Source organism: Periplaneta americana, chromosome 6 (assembly GCF_040183065.1).
Source record: "Periplaneta americana isolate PAMFEO1 chromosome 6, P.americana_PAMFEO1_priV1, whole genome shotgun sequence".
NCBI classification, from domain to species: domain Eukaryota; kingdom Metazoa; phylum Arthropoda; class Insecta; order Blattodea; family Blattidae; genus Periplaneta; species Periplaneta americana.
This window is the reverse complement of record NC_091122.1, coordinates 61,435,546-61,452,702: the sequence shown is the minus strand read 5'-3', so window position 1 is coordinate 61,452,702 and position 17,157 is coordinate 61,435,546. Positions and strand designations below refer to the sequence as shown.

Genomic DNA, 17,157 nt, shown 5'->3' with positions numbered 1-17,157 from the left:
AGACGGATAGAAGACAGAACATACAGTAATCAGTAATGTATTCTCCAACATTTTCTATGATTCTGCCAACAATGGGGTACATTTTCGATTCCGCGTCTGAAAAAAATCTGCTGGTTTAGAGTTAAAGAAATCGTCAAGCCAACTTTGTACAGCATCTTCGTTATTAAAAGGAGTTTCCCTTGAAGGGTCTTGGATAGAGAACGGAAAAGATGGAAATCTGAGAGAACAACATCGGGAGAATATAAAACTAACTTCGAAACTAGCAGTCTGAGTTAAAAAATCTGTACACACTTTGTTCTTGTATGTAACAAACAGTTAAAAACTTATATAAATCGGATTGAAATTGTAAACATTTCAAAACTAAGTCCTAATGTTCCTTAACAGACATAGGACTTCCTACACAAATAGCTCTGATCACCCCCATTCACATGCTGCATAGCTGCCACATTCCTAGCGACCCTCGACCCGCTCAATGGCTGCTCTACTTGTTAATTCATATACAGTAGAACTTGGTTATAACGACATCCAAGGGACCTTAAACATTATGTTGTTATAAACGAGTTTCGTAGTAATCGAGATTCACATTATCAGTCTAGTGAGGTGGAAAATGAAAAATAATAAACTTAATTAGACTTATTTTAGATTTATGTATTGACTTTTAAGCCTACAATGAACAAAAATAAAACATACGTAGGCCTAGAATTATAAATACGGTACAGTATTCTGTATTAAAACAGTTTGTTCAGTACTCACCAAACTACTTTACTTAGAAGTGAAGTAATCAGACATTCTACTCTGTTGTCTTCTATTTGCCCAATACACACTTTCTAGGGCTAAATTACGTTCTATGTTCATAATTTCAGTTGCAATTTCACTGCTCCCTTCCCTAGCTTCATAGAACATGTTCATAATTCTAATGACTTCTAAAGCGTCACTCACTTCTTTTAGTGGCCATACTGCGTTAAAATGCGTGCACTTCATGAAAACTTTCTGCCGAAACTGATCTAATACCGCATGAATTCGGGCAGGTTACAATGGGGTGGGGAATCCGTCTGCATTCCAGAGGTCTATAACAGGAGACTGTAAAGAATTTGTCAGGGTCAGATTTCAACAAAATATTTCTTAAAATACTTTGGTTCTTAGAAAATCTTATTCCAAACTGAGGTTGAAAATGATGTTATATGCGAGGTAGACACATATGCGTTTGTCGTATTAAGCAAGGTAGAAAAGCATATGTCTTATGGGGAATTAGTTGGGACCACAGAATATTTGACGTTATAGGCGAGGTGTCGCACAAAACGAGGTCGCTATAACCAAGTTGTACTGTATGTGGCAACTCTCCCTCCACGTGGAAATGAAGGGAAGATCTCATTCTTTCAAAACGAGGGTTTTGACTGCTTATAACAGGCGAAGAGGAGATTTCTGCCTCAGTAAAGAAAGACGCTTATTAATGACACCGAATTAGTAGGGGGAGTAGAGGATCAATCGGCAAAGACCTTTCTGTGCAACTGTACTGGAGGAAATGAAATAGACTCTAATACTGCAGATAGTGAATTTTGGAGAAAAGCTGGAAAAGTTACAAGAATAATCTAAATTTCTCCTCAACACAGCTTTTGTATAAAATAATTTTCATCTCGATCTTAATAGGCCTTCGTGATAGTCGTTGCAGCAACCATCCGGCTAACGGTACTCCTGAAATAAACGGTGAGTTGACTTGTATCTAGTTCCGCATTTTGCGACACCTTGATGGCCTTATCCGGCATACTGCCACATACCAGCGGTCCCTGTTGCTGCTGCTGCTTGGTCATTCTGCTCATGGTGGGCAGCGTCCATGTCTGCCATCGCAGATGCGGACTGGAGTACTGGCCCCACTGCTGTCGCGAATTGTAGGGGTCCGTCTCGGCTGTTGACGGACTGGTGTGGCCCCTCATTACGCCCGCGCCATAATTCACTAGCAAATATGAGTTCAGTACCCTCGATCCATTTCAGGACGCACAGCACTTGCACTTTAGAACTGGCTTCCACACCTCTGCACCAACAGGTCACAACTGTTGTACATTCCCACAGATACGAGTTCAGAAAATAGCCGTCAAACAGTTTGCAAATCAACACAGCACTATGCACAGTCTCGAGAAAGTACTTCACAGTAAACTGACGAAACAAAGATCACATATTAGCGTCTTCTTATGACGGAAGCGCATACATATGCAGTAAACATCGGCTAAAATGTATTGTTTATCGTCCCATCATATTATTACTATGTCCTGAAATCATAAATTCGAATTTATTTTATTCACACATTATTACTTACAAATGGCTTTTAAGGAACCCGAAGGTTCATTGCCGCCCTCACATAAGCCCGCCATCGGTCCCTATCCTGTGCAAGATTAAGCCAGTCTCTATCATCATACCCCACCTCCCTCAAATCCATTTTAATATTATCCTCCCATCTACGTCTCGGCCTCCCTAAAGGTCTTTTTCCCTCCGGTCTCCCAACTAACACTCTATATGCATTTCTGGATTCGCCCATACGTGCTACATGCCCTGCCCATCTCAAACGTCTAGATTTCAAGTTCCTAATTATGTCAGGTGAAGAATACAATGCGTGCAGTTCTGTGTTGTGTAACTTTCTCCATTCTCCTGTAACTTCATCCCGCTTAGCCCCAAATATTTTCCTAAGCACCTTATTCTCAAACACCCTTAACCTATGTTCCTCTCTCAGAGTGAGAGTCCAAGTTTCACAGCCATATAGAAGAACCGGTAATATAACTGTTTTATAAATTCTAACTTTCAGATTTTTGGACAGCAGACTGGATGATAAGAGCTTCTCAACCGAATAATAACACGCATTTCCCACATTTATTCTGCGTTTAATTTCCTCCCGAGTGTCATTTATATTTGTTACTGTTGCTCCAAGATATTTGAATTTTTCCACCTCTTCGAAGGATAAATCTCCAATATTTATATTTCCATTTCGTACAATATTCCCGTCACGAGACATAATCATATACTTTGTCTTTTCGGGATTCACTTCCAAACCGATCGCTTTACTTGCTTCAAGTAAAATTTCCGTGTTTTCCCTAACCGTTTGTGTATTTTCTCCTAACATATTCACGTCATCTGCATAGACAAGAAGCTGATGTAGCCCGTTCAATTCCAAACCCTGCCTGTTATCCTGAACTTTCCTAATGGCATATTCTAAAGCGAAGTTAAAAAGTAAAGGTGATAGTGCATCTCCCTGCTTTAGCCCGCAGTGAATTGGAAAAGGATCAGATAGAAACTGACCTATACGGACTCTGCTGTATGTTTCACTGAGACACATTTTAATTAATCGAACTAGTTTCTTGGGAATACCAAATTCAATAAGAATATCATATAATACTTCCCTCTTAACCGAGTCATATGCCTTTTTGAAATCTATGAATAACTGATGTACTGTACCCTTATACTCCCATTTTTTCTCCATTATCTGCCGAATACAAAAAATCTGATCAATAGTCGATCTATTACGCCGAAAACCGCACTGATGATCCCCAATAATTTCATCTACGTACGGAGTTAATCTCCTCAAAAGAATATTGGACAAAATTTTATTCACACATTATTAATTCCTAAATTTAAAATTTATTTTACGTTTCGAAAACAAAATTATAATCTGATCACTTAATTTGAGGATTAAGTCATAAAGAAAATAAACCCAATTTTTGGTGGCTGTAAGATTCTGAATCTCATGTTTTCATGCATATATCTATAGCCATTTATTTACGCATTTATTAATTTATTCATGACCTGCTGAATGTATAAAGGACCGTTATTTTTAGTCCTCCAGCAACTTTTAAATCGGAAAGAATTGTCCCTTAAGATCTTTGCAAATACTCTGACGTGCAGTGTCATTCAAAAATGTAAAGTAATTCGTTTAAAGATATATTTAATGAAAAATTAATTGGCAATGACAGTATAATTTAAATTTTATTTCGATTATATAATATTAACGAATGTTTTCCCCTCTTTAATGAATTATTATTTCTGTGACTATGGTTCCATTAGTTTCTTGTTCAAATAACCATAACACATTAAATTTAATGGCTTCTGATTGTTGATTCATTTTATTAATTAGATTAACTTTATTAGGCTAGCACCACTACAGCTGATGCCATGCTTATTTGGATTATTTGTCTAAATACTGATATTAATTTAATTTAATTCTAATTTTTATTATTGCCGATACTGTTCACTACTTGTATAACTTCAATAGGCTACCAACTTCAAGTTGACTACACTTATAATTAGTTTCAATTAGTAGTTAACATACTGATATTAAACCAGAACAGAAAGAAATAATTGACTATTAAAATGGCAGATTATGTATTACTCATAACTTAAATGTTATCAACACTATGCTTTCGTCTGCACGTAATATTTAAAATACCCGGTGGCCACGAAATAAGGGCTATGATTATGTAAGTGCACTAATTTAGTTTTTGTGTGTTAAGCTCGTTTGCATTTCCCGCGTGTATGAAGGTTTGGAGCATGTCTGCTGGCACTGATAGTACAGGAATGACTGGATGAGTGGTCCGAGAATGTTGATAGGATGTCGGGGTCATACCTAACACCACCTGACTTTTACCATTGGGGACACAAATATTCAAATGTACAAAGCATACGATTCAAAATGAGGCTCATCTACACGAACCTATTATTAAGGAGTTAAATTCAAATCTCATGGTGTCATGCAGAAAAGCATGCAAAAAGTCCAAATTAAAACTTCAGGCTTGCATCGAGTTGAATGGTGTCCAAATTGACTATGATGTAGAAAATCAATAAACAAAATATTTTCAAACATTCCACAGGTTTCATAGTGGTAACGAAGTAATACAATTTTGTTAAAATTTGTATTCCCAATCAAATATTTTCACCTTTTCCGTGGCCATAAGGGTATTAAAAACAATGTGAACTGGAAGTACAGTAAGTTTTTTAAGGTTCTAAAAGTTGTATAATCGTTTCATTTGTTTTTATTAATAGGCTACTAGTATTTATATTTTTATCGACTATTTAACAACGCCATTATCTAGAGCCGATTGAACTAGTGGCAGAGAAATGATTATTTTGCGAAATGGGTCCGTTGATTTGTCATATTATCTGACTTTCACCTCCGAGTCGGTGAAAATCTAGCGGGAAAAACCTAACAGGGTAACCAGCCCCAAGAGCGACTCGAACCAATGCCAGAACGCACGAGTAGTGATCTCTAAATCCTAATTTAGACTGTCCTTTTAATGTTACTGAAGACAAACAAAAAATGAGTATTCATCTCAACGCGGCAGTATGAAAAACACAACATACAAGTAGATACTTAAATTTCTCGATTAATTTTGATTTACAATTGAGTGATGTATTTTCCCACATAATAATTGCATAAACTTGTTCTACAGACGTCTCTGACTTTAATGAACAGGTTTACAGGAGTAATGTGGCTGTCACTGTCTGTTGGTAACCTTGGTTCGATCTCCGATTGCGATGAAATTTCTAGTGAAATTTGTAGCCTATATGCCTGTAAGTTAATGTTCCTACCATATCTACAATACAATGAGAGGTAACTTACCAGTAGCGGCGCATTTACTAACTACTTTACATATTGCTTTTTTTAAGCTCACAATTTTCTTAGCAATTATTTCATTGCTTCCCTTGACGCTCTGCTTAAGTTGACAATGTTAATGTTTTAGTTTCTTAAATTTTCAAGAGGGCCAGCCCTACTGATCTCCGTGACTTCATGCTCGTTTTGTTTATTGCCGTTTTGCACATTGATTGTTGCGCAAATGCAAAATGAATCGTACACAATTCGGTCTTATATTTAAAAAAATTTTGTCATTACTAGTAACAATCCACGCTCACTACAACTGAAAGATTTGGTGCAAGAGAGAGGTAACTACAAAATTTCATTTCTTCTATCTACATACAAGGAAAAATTACTGGCATGTTTAGTATAAGAACGAGGTAGATCCGCTGGAAATGAGCATGTTATAAAATATATCCTCCAATTTCAATGACTGAAGACAAAGACGGAGCTGCCGACAATGTTCACATTTTAATCTGTAGAATAGCGGTTTAATTTTAGCATCAAAATTATGTTTATTCAGCGTCTAGGTGGTGTGTGAATGTAATCGTATGCCAAAAAATATTAATAGTCAATATAAAAAAATATTTGCACCTACAAATTCCATAAAATGTCAATGGTGTGAAGCATAAGGAATGATATTTACCCACACGAATGCCAGCTTCAAATTTAAAATGCTGCCACCGTCACTGGAACTTACAGTACACTATATATATCTTAAAAATCACCTATATGGTAAACACTCCACATAATTGTTTAATTATATTTTGTGATTAAAAATCTGTATTTTTATCTTATATTTTTATTTATATTTTTTCATGTCCCCATTCATGTAGCTACAGTATTGGCAAAAAAACCGGACCGACCCTTGTAGCTGATTTCAGAGCCTTATTCACTCCAGAGCACGATAGACTGGTAACTAAGACTTTCGTGGTTCGAATCCTGCCTGGGAAGGAAACTTTTTTTTTGTTCCTTATTCAAATTTATTCCCAATACTTTTCGATTGTAGCGATATTTTACTACTTAATTAATTTATTATTCCCAGAACATGAATTTTACCAGCAATCGAAAAGTATTGGGAATAAATTTGAATAAGGAACAAAAAAGTTTCCTTCCCAGGCAGGATTCGAACCACGGAAGTCTTATTTACCAGTCTATCGTGCTCTGGAGTGAACAAGCTCTGAAATCAGCTACAAGAGTCGGTCCGGTTTTTTTGGCACTACTGTACAACCATTATTGTAAATTACGTGTTATTCTGTGACTATAGGCAAGCCTTGGAAGGTAAGAGAGTAATATATATATATATATATATATATATATATATATTTCTATTACATAAAAAATGAACTGCACGCCAAAGAGTTAAAATTGTAAATTTGAGCTTTACATTAGTGTCTTTCAGAAAGGAGTACCGGTAACGTAATTATTAAAATATAGCTTTAGAAGAAAATATTCGGCCACTTTTTTGCCATATGTATAAAAAAAATAGTTCCAATAGGCATATTTTAATCCGTTGAAATTTCATCAAATCTAATCAAGTAGCATTATTGATGGTACTGTTTCTGGTGTAAAAAACCGAACAATGAACACAACAACAAACAAAATAACCGCACTTGACACACGTAAAATTAAATATTCTTCACGTCTTGAAACACAACTACATGACCCAAATAGTTACAGATAAAAAACTACACAAATATCTCTAACTTTCCTACACGGTAAGAAACTAACAGAATTGTAGCAGACGGAGAAAACTGATGTCGACTACACATTTCTCTTTTGCCATCCTACAACTGCATCGAACCGAGAGTTTATTCCTAATAAACATGCAACACTGGGAGATACGCTGCGTTCTGTTATACGCTAACCGTCACTTAGCTCATGTCCATTAAACAAAACACCGATTACTAATACTTTTTTAAAACCACGCCAGGTGTTGGGCTAACGACAACGACGCCTGCGTTACCTATAGGCGAGGTAGCTTCCTTGTAGGGAGCACCGTCACAATCACACGCTACTTCCTGCAAGACACTGTCCGTCCGACAGCCTCGTACACCGAGCCTCGACTATTGAGACACGCAAGCAGTAAGGCTCTCTGGGTCACCCAACCGGGGCGGGCGGGAGGTCTGTACAGTAATCACCAAACCGTAACATTCACCGCAGACTGCTGTATGTACTTGATCCAACGCAGTGATCAACAGTCAACATGCGCCAAATATTGTTGCAATTAACAGGCATTCCTTAAGCGGTGACCACACTGAGTTTTCTTTCCCACAACTCGAATCCGATACTTCAAATATCATTCTTTTTTTTTTTATAATGCTTCTATGGCGGTTACGTTTGAATTATAATGGAGGAATATTCAGTAAACTAAATATATGCCATCTTCCAATAAGGAATGTACAGTAGTGGCAAAAAAAAAACGGACCGATCCTTGTAGCTGATACAAAAGAATCCTGTGCTGTGTATCGTCTCAAACTGTGGTAATTTCAATATGGATAGTGAAGTCAGAGGTATGTAGGGGAGACTGTTGTACCTTTAAACACTTTTCACATTTTATTTTTGTTTTCAATTTTGGGAAATGAAATTCTTTAAATTAAGAAATGCTTGAAATAATTATTGAAGATTCCTTTACAACTTTCTGTATGTATTTTTCTATTTTACAGATCTATTAAGGGTGGAAAAAATACAATGGAGGGATATGTAATGTGTTCAAAGGTACAACAGGTTCATGTACCTTGGAACATACCCTCTTGTAAGTTGGAACACATGAAATATAGGTGGGAATATAAGCTGTAAAAACTGATAATTATATTTAAAATGTATTTTCCATCATAAACCAGAGCAGGCTTCTCTAATTGAGATTTTATTTTCTGGAGGAGCAATAACTGCTTCAACAGCTTTCTTCAAGGCATCCGTATCAATTGGGGGCCTCTTAACTCCAGACTTACTTCGTGACATGATCTTAAAATAAAAGAAAAACAAAAACCGATGGTATCGTGTACCTTGAAACATGTTCCATGGTACAAGATGTTTTGTGTTCAAAGATACAAGAGAGTGCACGTTTAAACAAATATGGCTTCCAAAACTAGAGGTTCGAATAAATCATGGAAATTAAAATATGTTATAACTCAACAGATGATTGAGAACACACTGTACTTGACTGATAGTAACAAATACAATCTGGTTTTGTGTAGAAAACATATATCAATGAACGAAATGTTTACTTTTGGTACTAAAAAAATTTCTTTTGTCCACGGAACTCACATTTTGCAGTAAAACTGAAACTACGATCAGATCTACTTAGCGGCTTTCTCTACAATACATTTCAGTTTGAGTACACTAGGTAGCAGCAAAAATTTAAAAAACGAAAAATGTTCAAAGGTACACTATGCTAAAGGTACAACAGTCTCCCCTACTGCTATTTAATGTAAAAACACGCAGCTATCTTTGCCGAATAGAGGTAGAAATGTAATACTGATACCAGATGAAAATAAAACTCTCAAAGTTTTTTCGTCTGTAAGTTTTAGGCACTGAAGGAAACAAAAGACGGTAAGAATAGAACAAATGCAATAAATTTCATTGTTACAATTAATTACACAATATGGATGTGTTTTGTGACTAGCAAAATTTGAATCTGTGACTCTGAAATCAGCTACAAGGGTCGGTCCGGTTTTTTTTGTCACTACTGTACATTATCCATCGCATATTGTAATAGGTTCATACAAATTCCAGACTGTTCATACGTTTAAATATTTGGGTTCATAAATCACTTGTAAGAATGACAGCATATAGAAATTCAAAAACGCATAATAGCTTCAAATAGATGTTTCTTTGGACTTCGAAAACATCTTAGATCACATTTAATAACAAAGAAAACCAAACTACTGATTTATAAAACTCTTACAGGACCAGTAATTACATGTGCATCAGAAACTTGGACTCTTTTAAAGTCAGATGAGAAATCTCTGGCTACTTTTGAAAGAAAGATATTAAGAACTATTTTTGGGGCTGAGAAAGAAAGTGATACTTGGAGAAGAAGCAGAAATTGTGAATTGTATAAATTATATAAGGAACCTAACTTAGTGAAGTATATTAAAATTATCAGATTGGCCTGGGCTGGACATTTTTTACGTACGAACAATAATAAAACTGTTTAAAAGATCTATTACAAACAAGAAATGTTGGAAGATCGAAATTAAGATGATTTCTTGCAGGACATTAAAATTAGTAAAATTAGAAACTGGACGAATTTAGCAGCAAATAGAGAAGTCTGGAAGGACATTCTGAAGAAGGTTAGGGCCCATAATGGGCTGTCATGCCATGTGTGATGATGAGAAGCAATATGAATGAGATTCCTTAAAACAATGTCAGGTCTCCTCAATTGGAACATTTTTTTTCTAAAGCCGCACATATTGCATATTGACGAGTAGTCATTTGTCCCTCTGCCTACTTTTTGGCGATTATGATGAAGAATCCTGTTCTGAATTTGGGGAACCTATTAAGTCGGATTCTGTTAGTCCCGTACAATAGAATGACATGAATATGGAAGTAGGCAGGATGGATGAAGATGAAGTTGATAATGACGGCGACATGAACCCAGGGTCCGGCGTCTCAAGTTACCTAGCATTTTCTCTTAATGAGGGAAACCCCCGGGGAAAAACTTCAACTATAGTAAGGATCACGTAAGAGCAATTCCTAAAAGGCTAATTTGCCCATCTCTTCAGTGTTGCTAACTAATACCAGATATCACCAAAGAGGGTAAAATCACAATGACATGTACAATAATAATAATAATAATAATAATAATAATAATAATAATAATAATAATAATAATAATACTATTAACAATAACGATGTCATACTTATTTACTACATCTCATCTTTATGTTTGGAGGTGTTTTCTAAATGGTTCCATAATTTGTGAAAGACTAGACCTCTCGCACATTATGTTGGAAATTAGTAGATTAATATGATCTAGTCCACACCTGTGGAGTAACGGTTAGCGCGTCTAGCCGCGAAACCAGGTGGCCCGGGTTCGATTCCCGGTCGGGACAAGTTACCTGGTTGAGGTTTTTCCGGGGGTTTCCCTCAACCCAATATGAGCAAATGCTGGGTAACTTTCGGTGTTGGACCCCGGACTCATTTCACCGGCATTATCACCATCTCATTCAGGCGCTAAATAACCTAAGCTGTTGATAAAGCGTCGTAAAATAACCTACTAAAATAAAATAAAATATGATCTAATATTAAAATGTATTCTGTCTGACAACATGAAATTCATTGCTTTGACTAAACAGTTTATGATTCAAGTGACCTAACCTAAAAATGTATTTTGTTTCATCACGTGAAATGATTAATACAAACTCCGAAAACCGAATGCCACTTTGAAATAAATGCTTAAGAATACTCACTTACGCCTAATAATTTTGTATTCTAGTTATAATTGTTGTCTCCGTGCGTATTTTCTATCGATCACCTAAGTGCATCTAACACACGTTCACACCATATGTTATATTTACACTTATCTGATTATAATCTTGAATTGTAACCACAACGCAACACATAAAATAACTATAAAATCACTATAATCCACTAGCACATATAGTAATGGGGGGAAATGTTTAGGTTTCACCCTTGGGGTATTAAGTAAGCTGATCCGGACTATAGGCGACTTCTACCAACCAGGATTCCATCCCGGGTCCCCTAGTTTTGCAATCAGACATGCTGACCACAACTCCAAAGCAGTGGACTACAATTGAAACATAAAAACATTTTTAAAAATATTCCAGTTAAAAGTAGGAAAAACAGAGTAAGACAAAGTGAAGTAGTTTTTGAAGCGAAGAGATTATGGACAACCTGGACACAGCGTGACAACACCATTTGAAATTTTGATGGAGGCATCTTATAAGATCTAATCAGTGTAGTAGCAGCAACAGCAGCAGCACCAATAGTACTGTAACTTATTGTAGAAGTAGAAGCGCCAGTAGTAGTAGCAGTACTAGTAGTAGTAGTGTTGGTTCAAAATCCTTACAAGAGTAAAGGCGGAAAGGATCAAAGACTCTTATTTCTCGACTTCGTTTTCGAGTTTTCGCCACAAACAGGCCAACATTTTGTTTCTCTATTTAAAAATATGGTACATAAATCAATAAACGAATAAAACATTACATTGAATAATTTCAAAGGAAAAATTGTTCCGGGGCCGGGTATCGATCCCGGGACCCTTCGCTTGGCGCATGAATTCTCTACCGACTGAGCTACCCAGGAACTATACATGACACCGTCACAATTCTTCCCTTTATAACCACACAACTCAAATGGAGTGACAAATACGCCAAAGTTGTGTGGGTATAAAGGTAAGAATTGTGACGGTGTCATGTATAGTTCCTGGGTAGCTTAGTCGGTAAAGCATTCATGCGCTAAGCGAAGGGTCCCGGGATCGATACCCGGCCCCAGAACAATTTTTCCCTTGAATTATTCAAGTCTGCTTCACAGGGAGCTTCTACCTCAAAGCCAGATTTGTGAAACATTACATTGTTTAGTATGCTATCAAATTTGTACTTGTACGAGTGCAGAGCACACAAGTTCTACTTAAAAATAATTTATTTGCTCCACAGTCATTTACCCCAAACAATTCAGTTAAATTTTATTAGGCATAATACTAATGTTACACTCTGAATGTAAAGAAAATTCTACTTTGGAGTGAATCGCTTAACGTTTTAGGTTGACGGGCAGGGGCGACAAGAAAAGACGGTGAGGTGTGGAGGTAGGAGAATGATGAAAAGAGACGGGGGAGGGGGAATCTGAACAGGATAAAGGGGAACGACAGTCATCATATGGCGAAGGGAAAGGTGAAAATGTAAAGACGTATAGGAGAACAAGAATGACGAGCAGCGGGGTCAGGAATGAAAAGGGGAGAACAAAAAGATATGGACATTTCGGTTTGTGAACAGATGCGGCGACTTATATCAGATAACTTTGAAATGCCGAGTAGAAGAGACAAACCTGATTAATTTATACTCGTCAAATTACCCCATAAAATTATTCCACACAATTCAAAATTATATATTATCACTTTCATTTACCCACAGTGGGTTTTCATTATTTCTACACGTTTTCGTTCCCATCTCATATTTTTGGGTTCTCTTCTTTTAACCTACAGTAGACGGACAATGTTAGGGTTCGTACGATATGAAAACAACACAATGTCGGGTCCCAAACTATAGTCTGATCCGTTTGGGTATGGATAATATTAATTTATTATTATAAAGCTATTATGATAGTAGGAAAAATTTATTGTTGGTTATATTATGATTAAAAGGGGTTTCCATATATGACAATCAACAATGCATAATGCACAAATCACACTACTTCCACCGACTTAATTATTTGCAGTTCAATTTTGCATCCTAATTTACAGTCTTGGAGAGTTTACAACACATTTTAAAAAATGTCGCCGTCCGCTTGAGTACACTTGGCCGCACGCTTGTGAACGGCACTCGTCGTGCTGCGTAACTGCATACGGCTATCTTTGATTTCCGTAGCGCTCGCGCTGGCTGCTGACTGCACATTGACCAAGATCACGCGTTCACAGCAATGCGTTCCAATAACAAAACGTAACTCTGTAAATATTGAGAATAGGACCCATGTTTATATGACTTTTTTGCTCAGAATGTCTTCGGAAATAAGCTCCGTAAAGGATAGTAAATCCTCGTGAATCACCCGGTATAAAGGATATCTCTATGAACAAAGGTAAATGAAAAAAAATTCTACGTCCAGACTCTCTATTACTACGTTTCCAACTCTATAGAACAGATTGTCACCACGCTAGTGATATGTTAATATTTAGACGTGTTCTCCCCCCCCCCCCACCACATTCAGAATTAGACAAAGCATCACAACAAATATGTTTTCTGCCATCTCATATTTGAAAGGACAAATGAAAATCGTAGATGATTAAAATGGCTACTACAAATCAACAGCGGACACAATGTGTTCTTTGGTATGCTAAATTTAAGAGTGTTAAAAGGGTTCAAGTCCCGCGCCGTGGCGTCGCGGTCTAAGGCATCCTGCCTAGGACTCGCGTTACGGAATGCGCGCTGGTTCGGGTCCTCATGGGGGAAGAAATTTTCTCATGAAATTTCGGCCAGTGTATGGGACCGGTGCCCACCCAGCTACGATAGGTAGCGAAATCCGGTTGCGAATGCCAGCTATAACGGCTGGGGGGGGATCATCGTGCTAACCACACGATACCTCCATTCTGGTTGGATGATCGTCCACCTCTGCTTCGGCATGTGGGCGTGAGGCCAGCAGCCGGCTGGTCGGTCTAGGCCTTTCACGGGCTGTAGCGCCACGGATTATTATTATTATTATTATTATTATTATTATTATTATTATTATTATTAAAAGAGTTCAAAGGGAATTTCGACGTCAGTATGGTGTGCGTAATGTATCTAAATACGATTCCATAATGTTGTGGTATCGAACATTTGTAAAAAACAGGTTCTGTGTTAAAAAAAAACATGCAGGATGTAGCAGGCGAAACCCAGTATGAGAAGCAGCTATCTCTTGGCTTGGTCCCCAAACTCCCCAGATCTAACCTCTCCTGACTTCTTCGTGTGGGGTTTTATTAAAGACATTGTCTATTCACAGAAACCCAGGTACACTGATGATCTGAGAGTAAAAATTACTCAAGCTTTCAAACAAATCACCCCTCTTATGTTACAATGGACATTGGCTGAATTGCATCACCGTTATGAGTTGTGCAGGGTGCATAATGAGGGTCATGTTGAGCTCTGAGCAGTCTCCCATCTTTCAGTGTTCTATGCACAAAGTTTTAACAAATACAGTTCAGTAGTAAATGTTTTACGGTGTTTTTATTTTATCCATAATCAAATGGATCACCCTGTATAATTTTTATAATTTCTGGGAAACAAAAATCTTTGAAAGAGTTGGATTCTTGGTCGAAATATACTACTTCAGTTGTCTTTCTGGCATTTCAATTGCTCAATTTATTATTATTATTATTATTATTATTATTATTATTATTATTATTATTATTATTATTCTGAAGTGACGTAAATCCATCTCTTTCGGGGCGCTTGAGACAATAACAGAAGTCTGCAAAGAAATCTAGAAATTCCGTATTCTTTGAGGGGATGCTGTATTCGATGACTAAGTACCAAATACCGGCAATTTGAGAATGTTTGACAGATTACCATCTCACCGAAAATTGGAGAAAAACTAGGTTAATTCATTTAAGTTTCGAATCCGAGTTCCTACTTAATGGAGACTAGAGAACTTGTGTGCTGGTATCAACATAATATCGTATTTTCTCGAATACCCCGCACACTTTATTTACAGTTGGATTAACAGTACATGTCTCAGAATCAAGTTCAAGTGTAATAAGTATATAATTTTGTCTTATATTTTCAATTCTGAAAATGAGTAGGCCTACCACTAAAGGTATGAGATTGCGGTCCCTCACTTGCAGTGAAGATGTGGAGGAACATAGAAACAGTGACGCATGCCTATGTTGCAAGCAATCGTGTAAGCGGTCGATTAAGCAAGACAATTGACATGAGTGCAGTGTGTGTGCAAAGGATGGGTGGGTTTGAAATGTGTCCTGTTAATTTAGACTGGTATACAACTAATGTACAAATACACTTTGATCTGAACATGAAATTCCTGAAAGACTTATTACGTGAACAAGTGAAAATGTTTTATATTAGTGCAAATTCTAGTGAAATTCCATTCATCAATCGTTTAGGCCAATACAATACAAATTTCTACAAGAAGCACAAAACTCCAAAATCTTTTTTTAAGTGAATAACATACAATGTTCCACAATTCCACAACCTCCGAGATTCTAACATCTATACTAATCTTCGTGTCCAACTGTGTTGGCAGCTGGACACAATCAATATTTGTGAATTATTTTTTGAAATTCAACTGAACATGAAAAGGCAGAAAACATATTTGTTTTGATACTTTGTCAATAAATTACTGAATTTGAAAGAAAGAAAAAAAAACTCTTCTAAATATTAACACAATCACTACCGTGGTCACAATCTGTTCTATAGAGTTGAAAACGTAGTAATAGATAGTCTGGGCATAGAATTTTTCCTTCATTCACCTTTGTTCATATGCAGTAACTGGATCAAAGTTTTTTTCTTCCCCGCTGGGAACAGCAGTTGGAGTATTTTCTGCCTTAGAATGGGATTGAACTCATGTCCGTTGATTTCAGATGCAAACAACGGTCTCCCCATCAGTAAATTGATAGTAACGTATTAAACAGAAGGCTGGTTTCTAAAAGCTACGAAAATACAATCAGGGTCAAAGCAATGAATTCACTCTGGGAAGGTAGAGAGTAGTGTATGACTCAGGGGAAAACAGCATATTATACTGGAATGGTGTATGATTTCAATCAAATCGACTGTAGATCAACAAAGGGTGAAACGTTTACCTGCTTTGCGTAGTTCTCCCTTGGCGACATATCACGCTGCTGGTGTACTCACCTGAAACAAAGAGATTCATTTTAACAATAATAACACATTTCAGGAATAAAGTTGACATCCCTCTACAAAAGACAGCACTTCTCAACAACACACATAAAGGCACTACATTCTTGTACGTGCGATAAAATTCTCGACAGACAAGATATTGTGAGTTAAATACAAACTAACTAATGTTCCCATGTTTAGCACCAAAGCATTGTTTATACAATAAAATTAGAATCTATGGAATATGAAAAAATGGAGCAACCACAGAAATAGTTGATTTCTCCATAAGTAATGCCAAATAACCTATTAAAGATCAAAATAATAGTTATTTACGAACAAATGTTAAAATAGCATTTAATTTTGTAATTAGAAATGTTTGTGAAAGGAAGCCGCAGACAGACTGTAGCAAACATAATTTTAAATATGTGCCATCAACGTTTAGATAGTCGTTCAGTATTTACAAATACATCACATAATTTATTTACCCATCTTGATGATGATGGTGTGAAGGATACACCGAACCAGCTGTAAGCCACACGTGGTTATATAATTTAACACTAATAAGTTTGCCATTTAATCAATCATTTAAATTTATTTACATATATTACTGCCGTTAAGGGGTTAGGTACAGCTTACAGCAGTAAAAGTTTTGAAAATATTCAACTTCTTTTCCTCCATTACTATATCTTGTACAATAATGAAAACTGGTATGTATAAAACACTGTCCTTCTGCTATATAAAAAAATATTTTACGATTAAAAAAAATAGCATATATATATATATATATATATATATATATATATATATATATATATTCAAAATTCAAAATGTTGGCAGTTCACTGTGCAGTGATTAACCGTTTCCCTCATAACTCAAAAACTTGTTAACTTTTTCATGTTCTCTCTCTTTTATTTTATTGCTGAAACTCATGTTTACAATATCATGCTCTTTCAACTACATTCCTTAATAAATATTTTCCTTTTACTTACTTACAAATGGCTTTTAAGGAACCCGAAGGTTCATTGCCGCCCTCACATAAGCCCG

The 17,157-nt window shown here is 36.4% G+C and overlaps 1 protein-coding gene across 6 annotated transcripts in view; it reads right to left on the bottom strand.

The window, feature by feature from the left end:
• The window catches only part of GckIII (Germinal centre kinase III), a 331,425-nt gene that overhangs the window by 173,456 nt on the left and 140,812 nt on the right, over positions 1 to 17,157 (bottom strand). Inside the window, exons 1-2 of one of the 6 annotated variants that reach the window (XM_069828210.1) lie at positions 7,578 to 7,726; positions 1,776 to 2,264 (exon numbers count right to left, since the gene is read on the bottom strand). The exons of 4 other annotated variants lie outside the window; for them this stretch is intronic. In XM_069828210.1, coding sequence (XP_069684311.1) covers positions 1,776 to 1,931 — 156 coding nt within the window. In that variant the 5' untranslated portion in view covers positions 1,932 to 2,264; positions 7,578 to 7,726. Of the gene's footprint in view, positions 1 to 1,775; positions 2,265 to 7,577; positions 7,727 to 16,076; positions 16,129 to 17,157 lie in introns of those variants that run through there. One more of the 6 variants, XM_069828214.1, reaches the window with a different exon arrangement.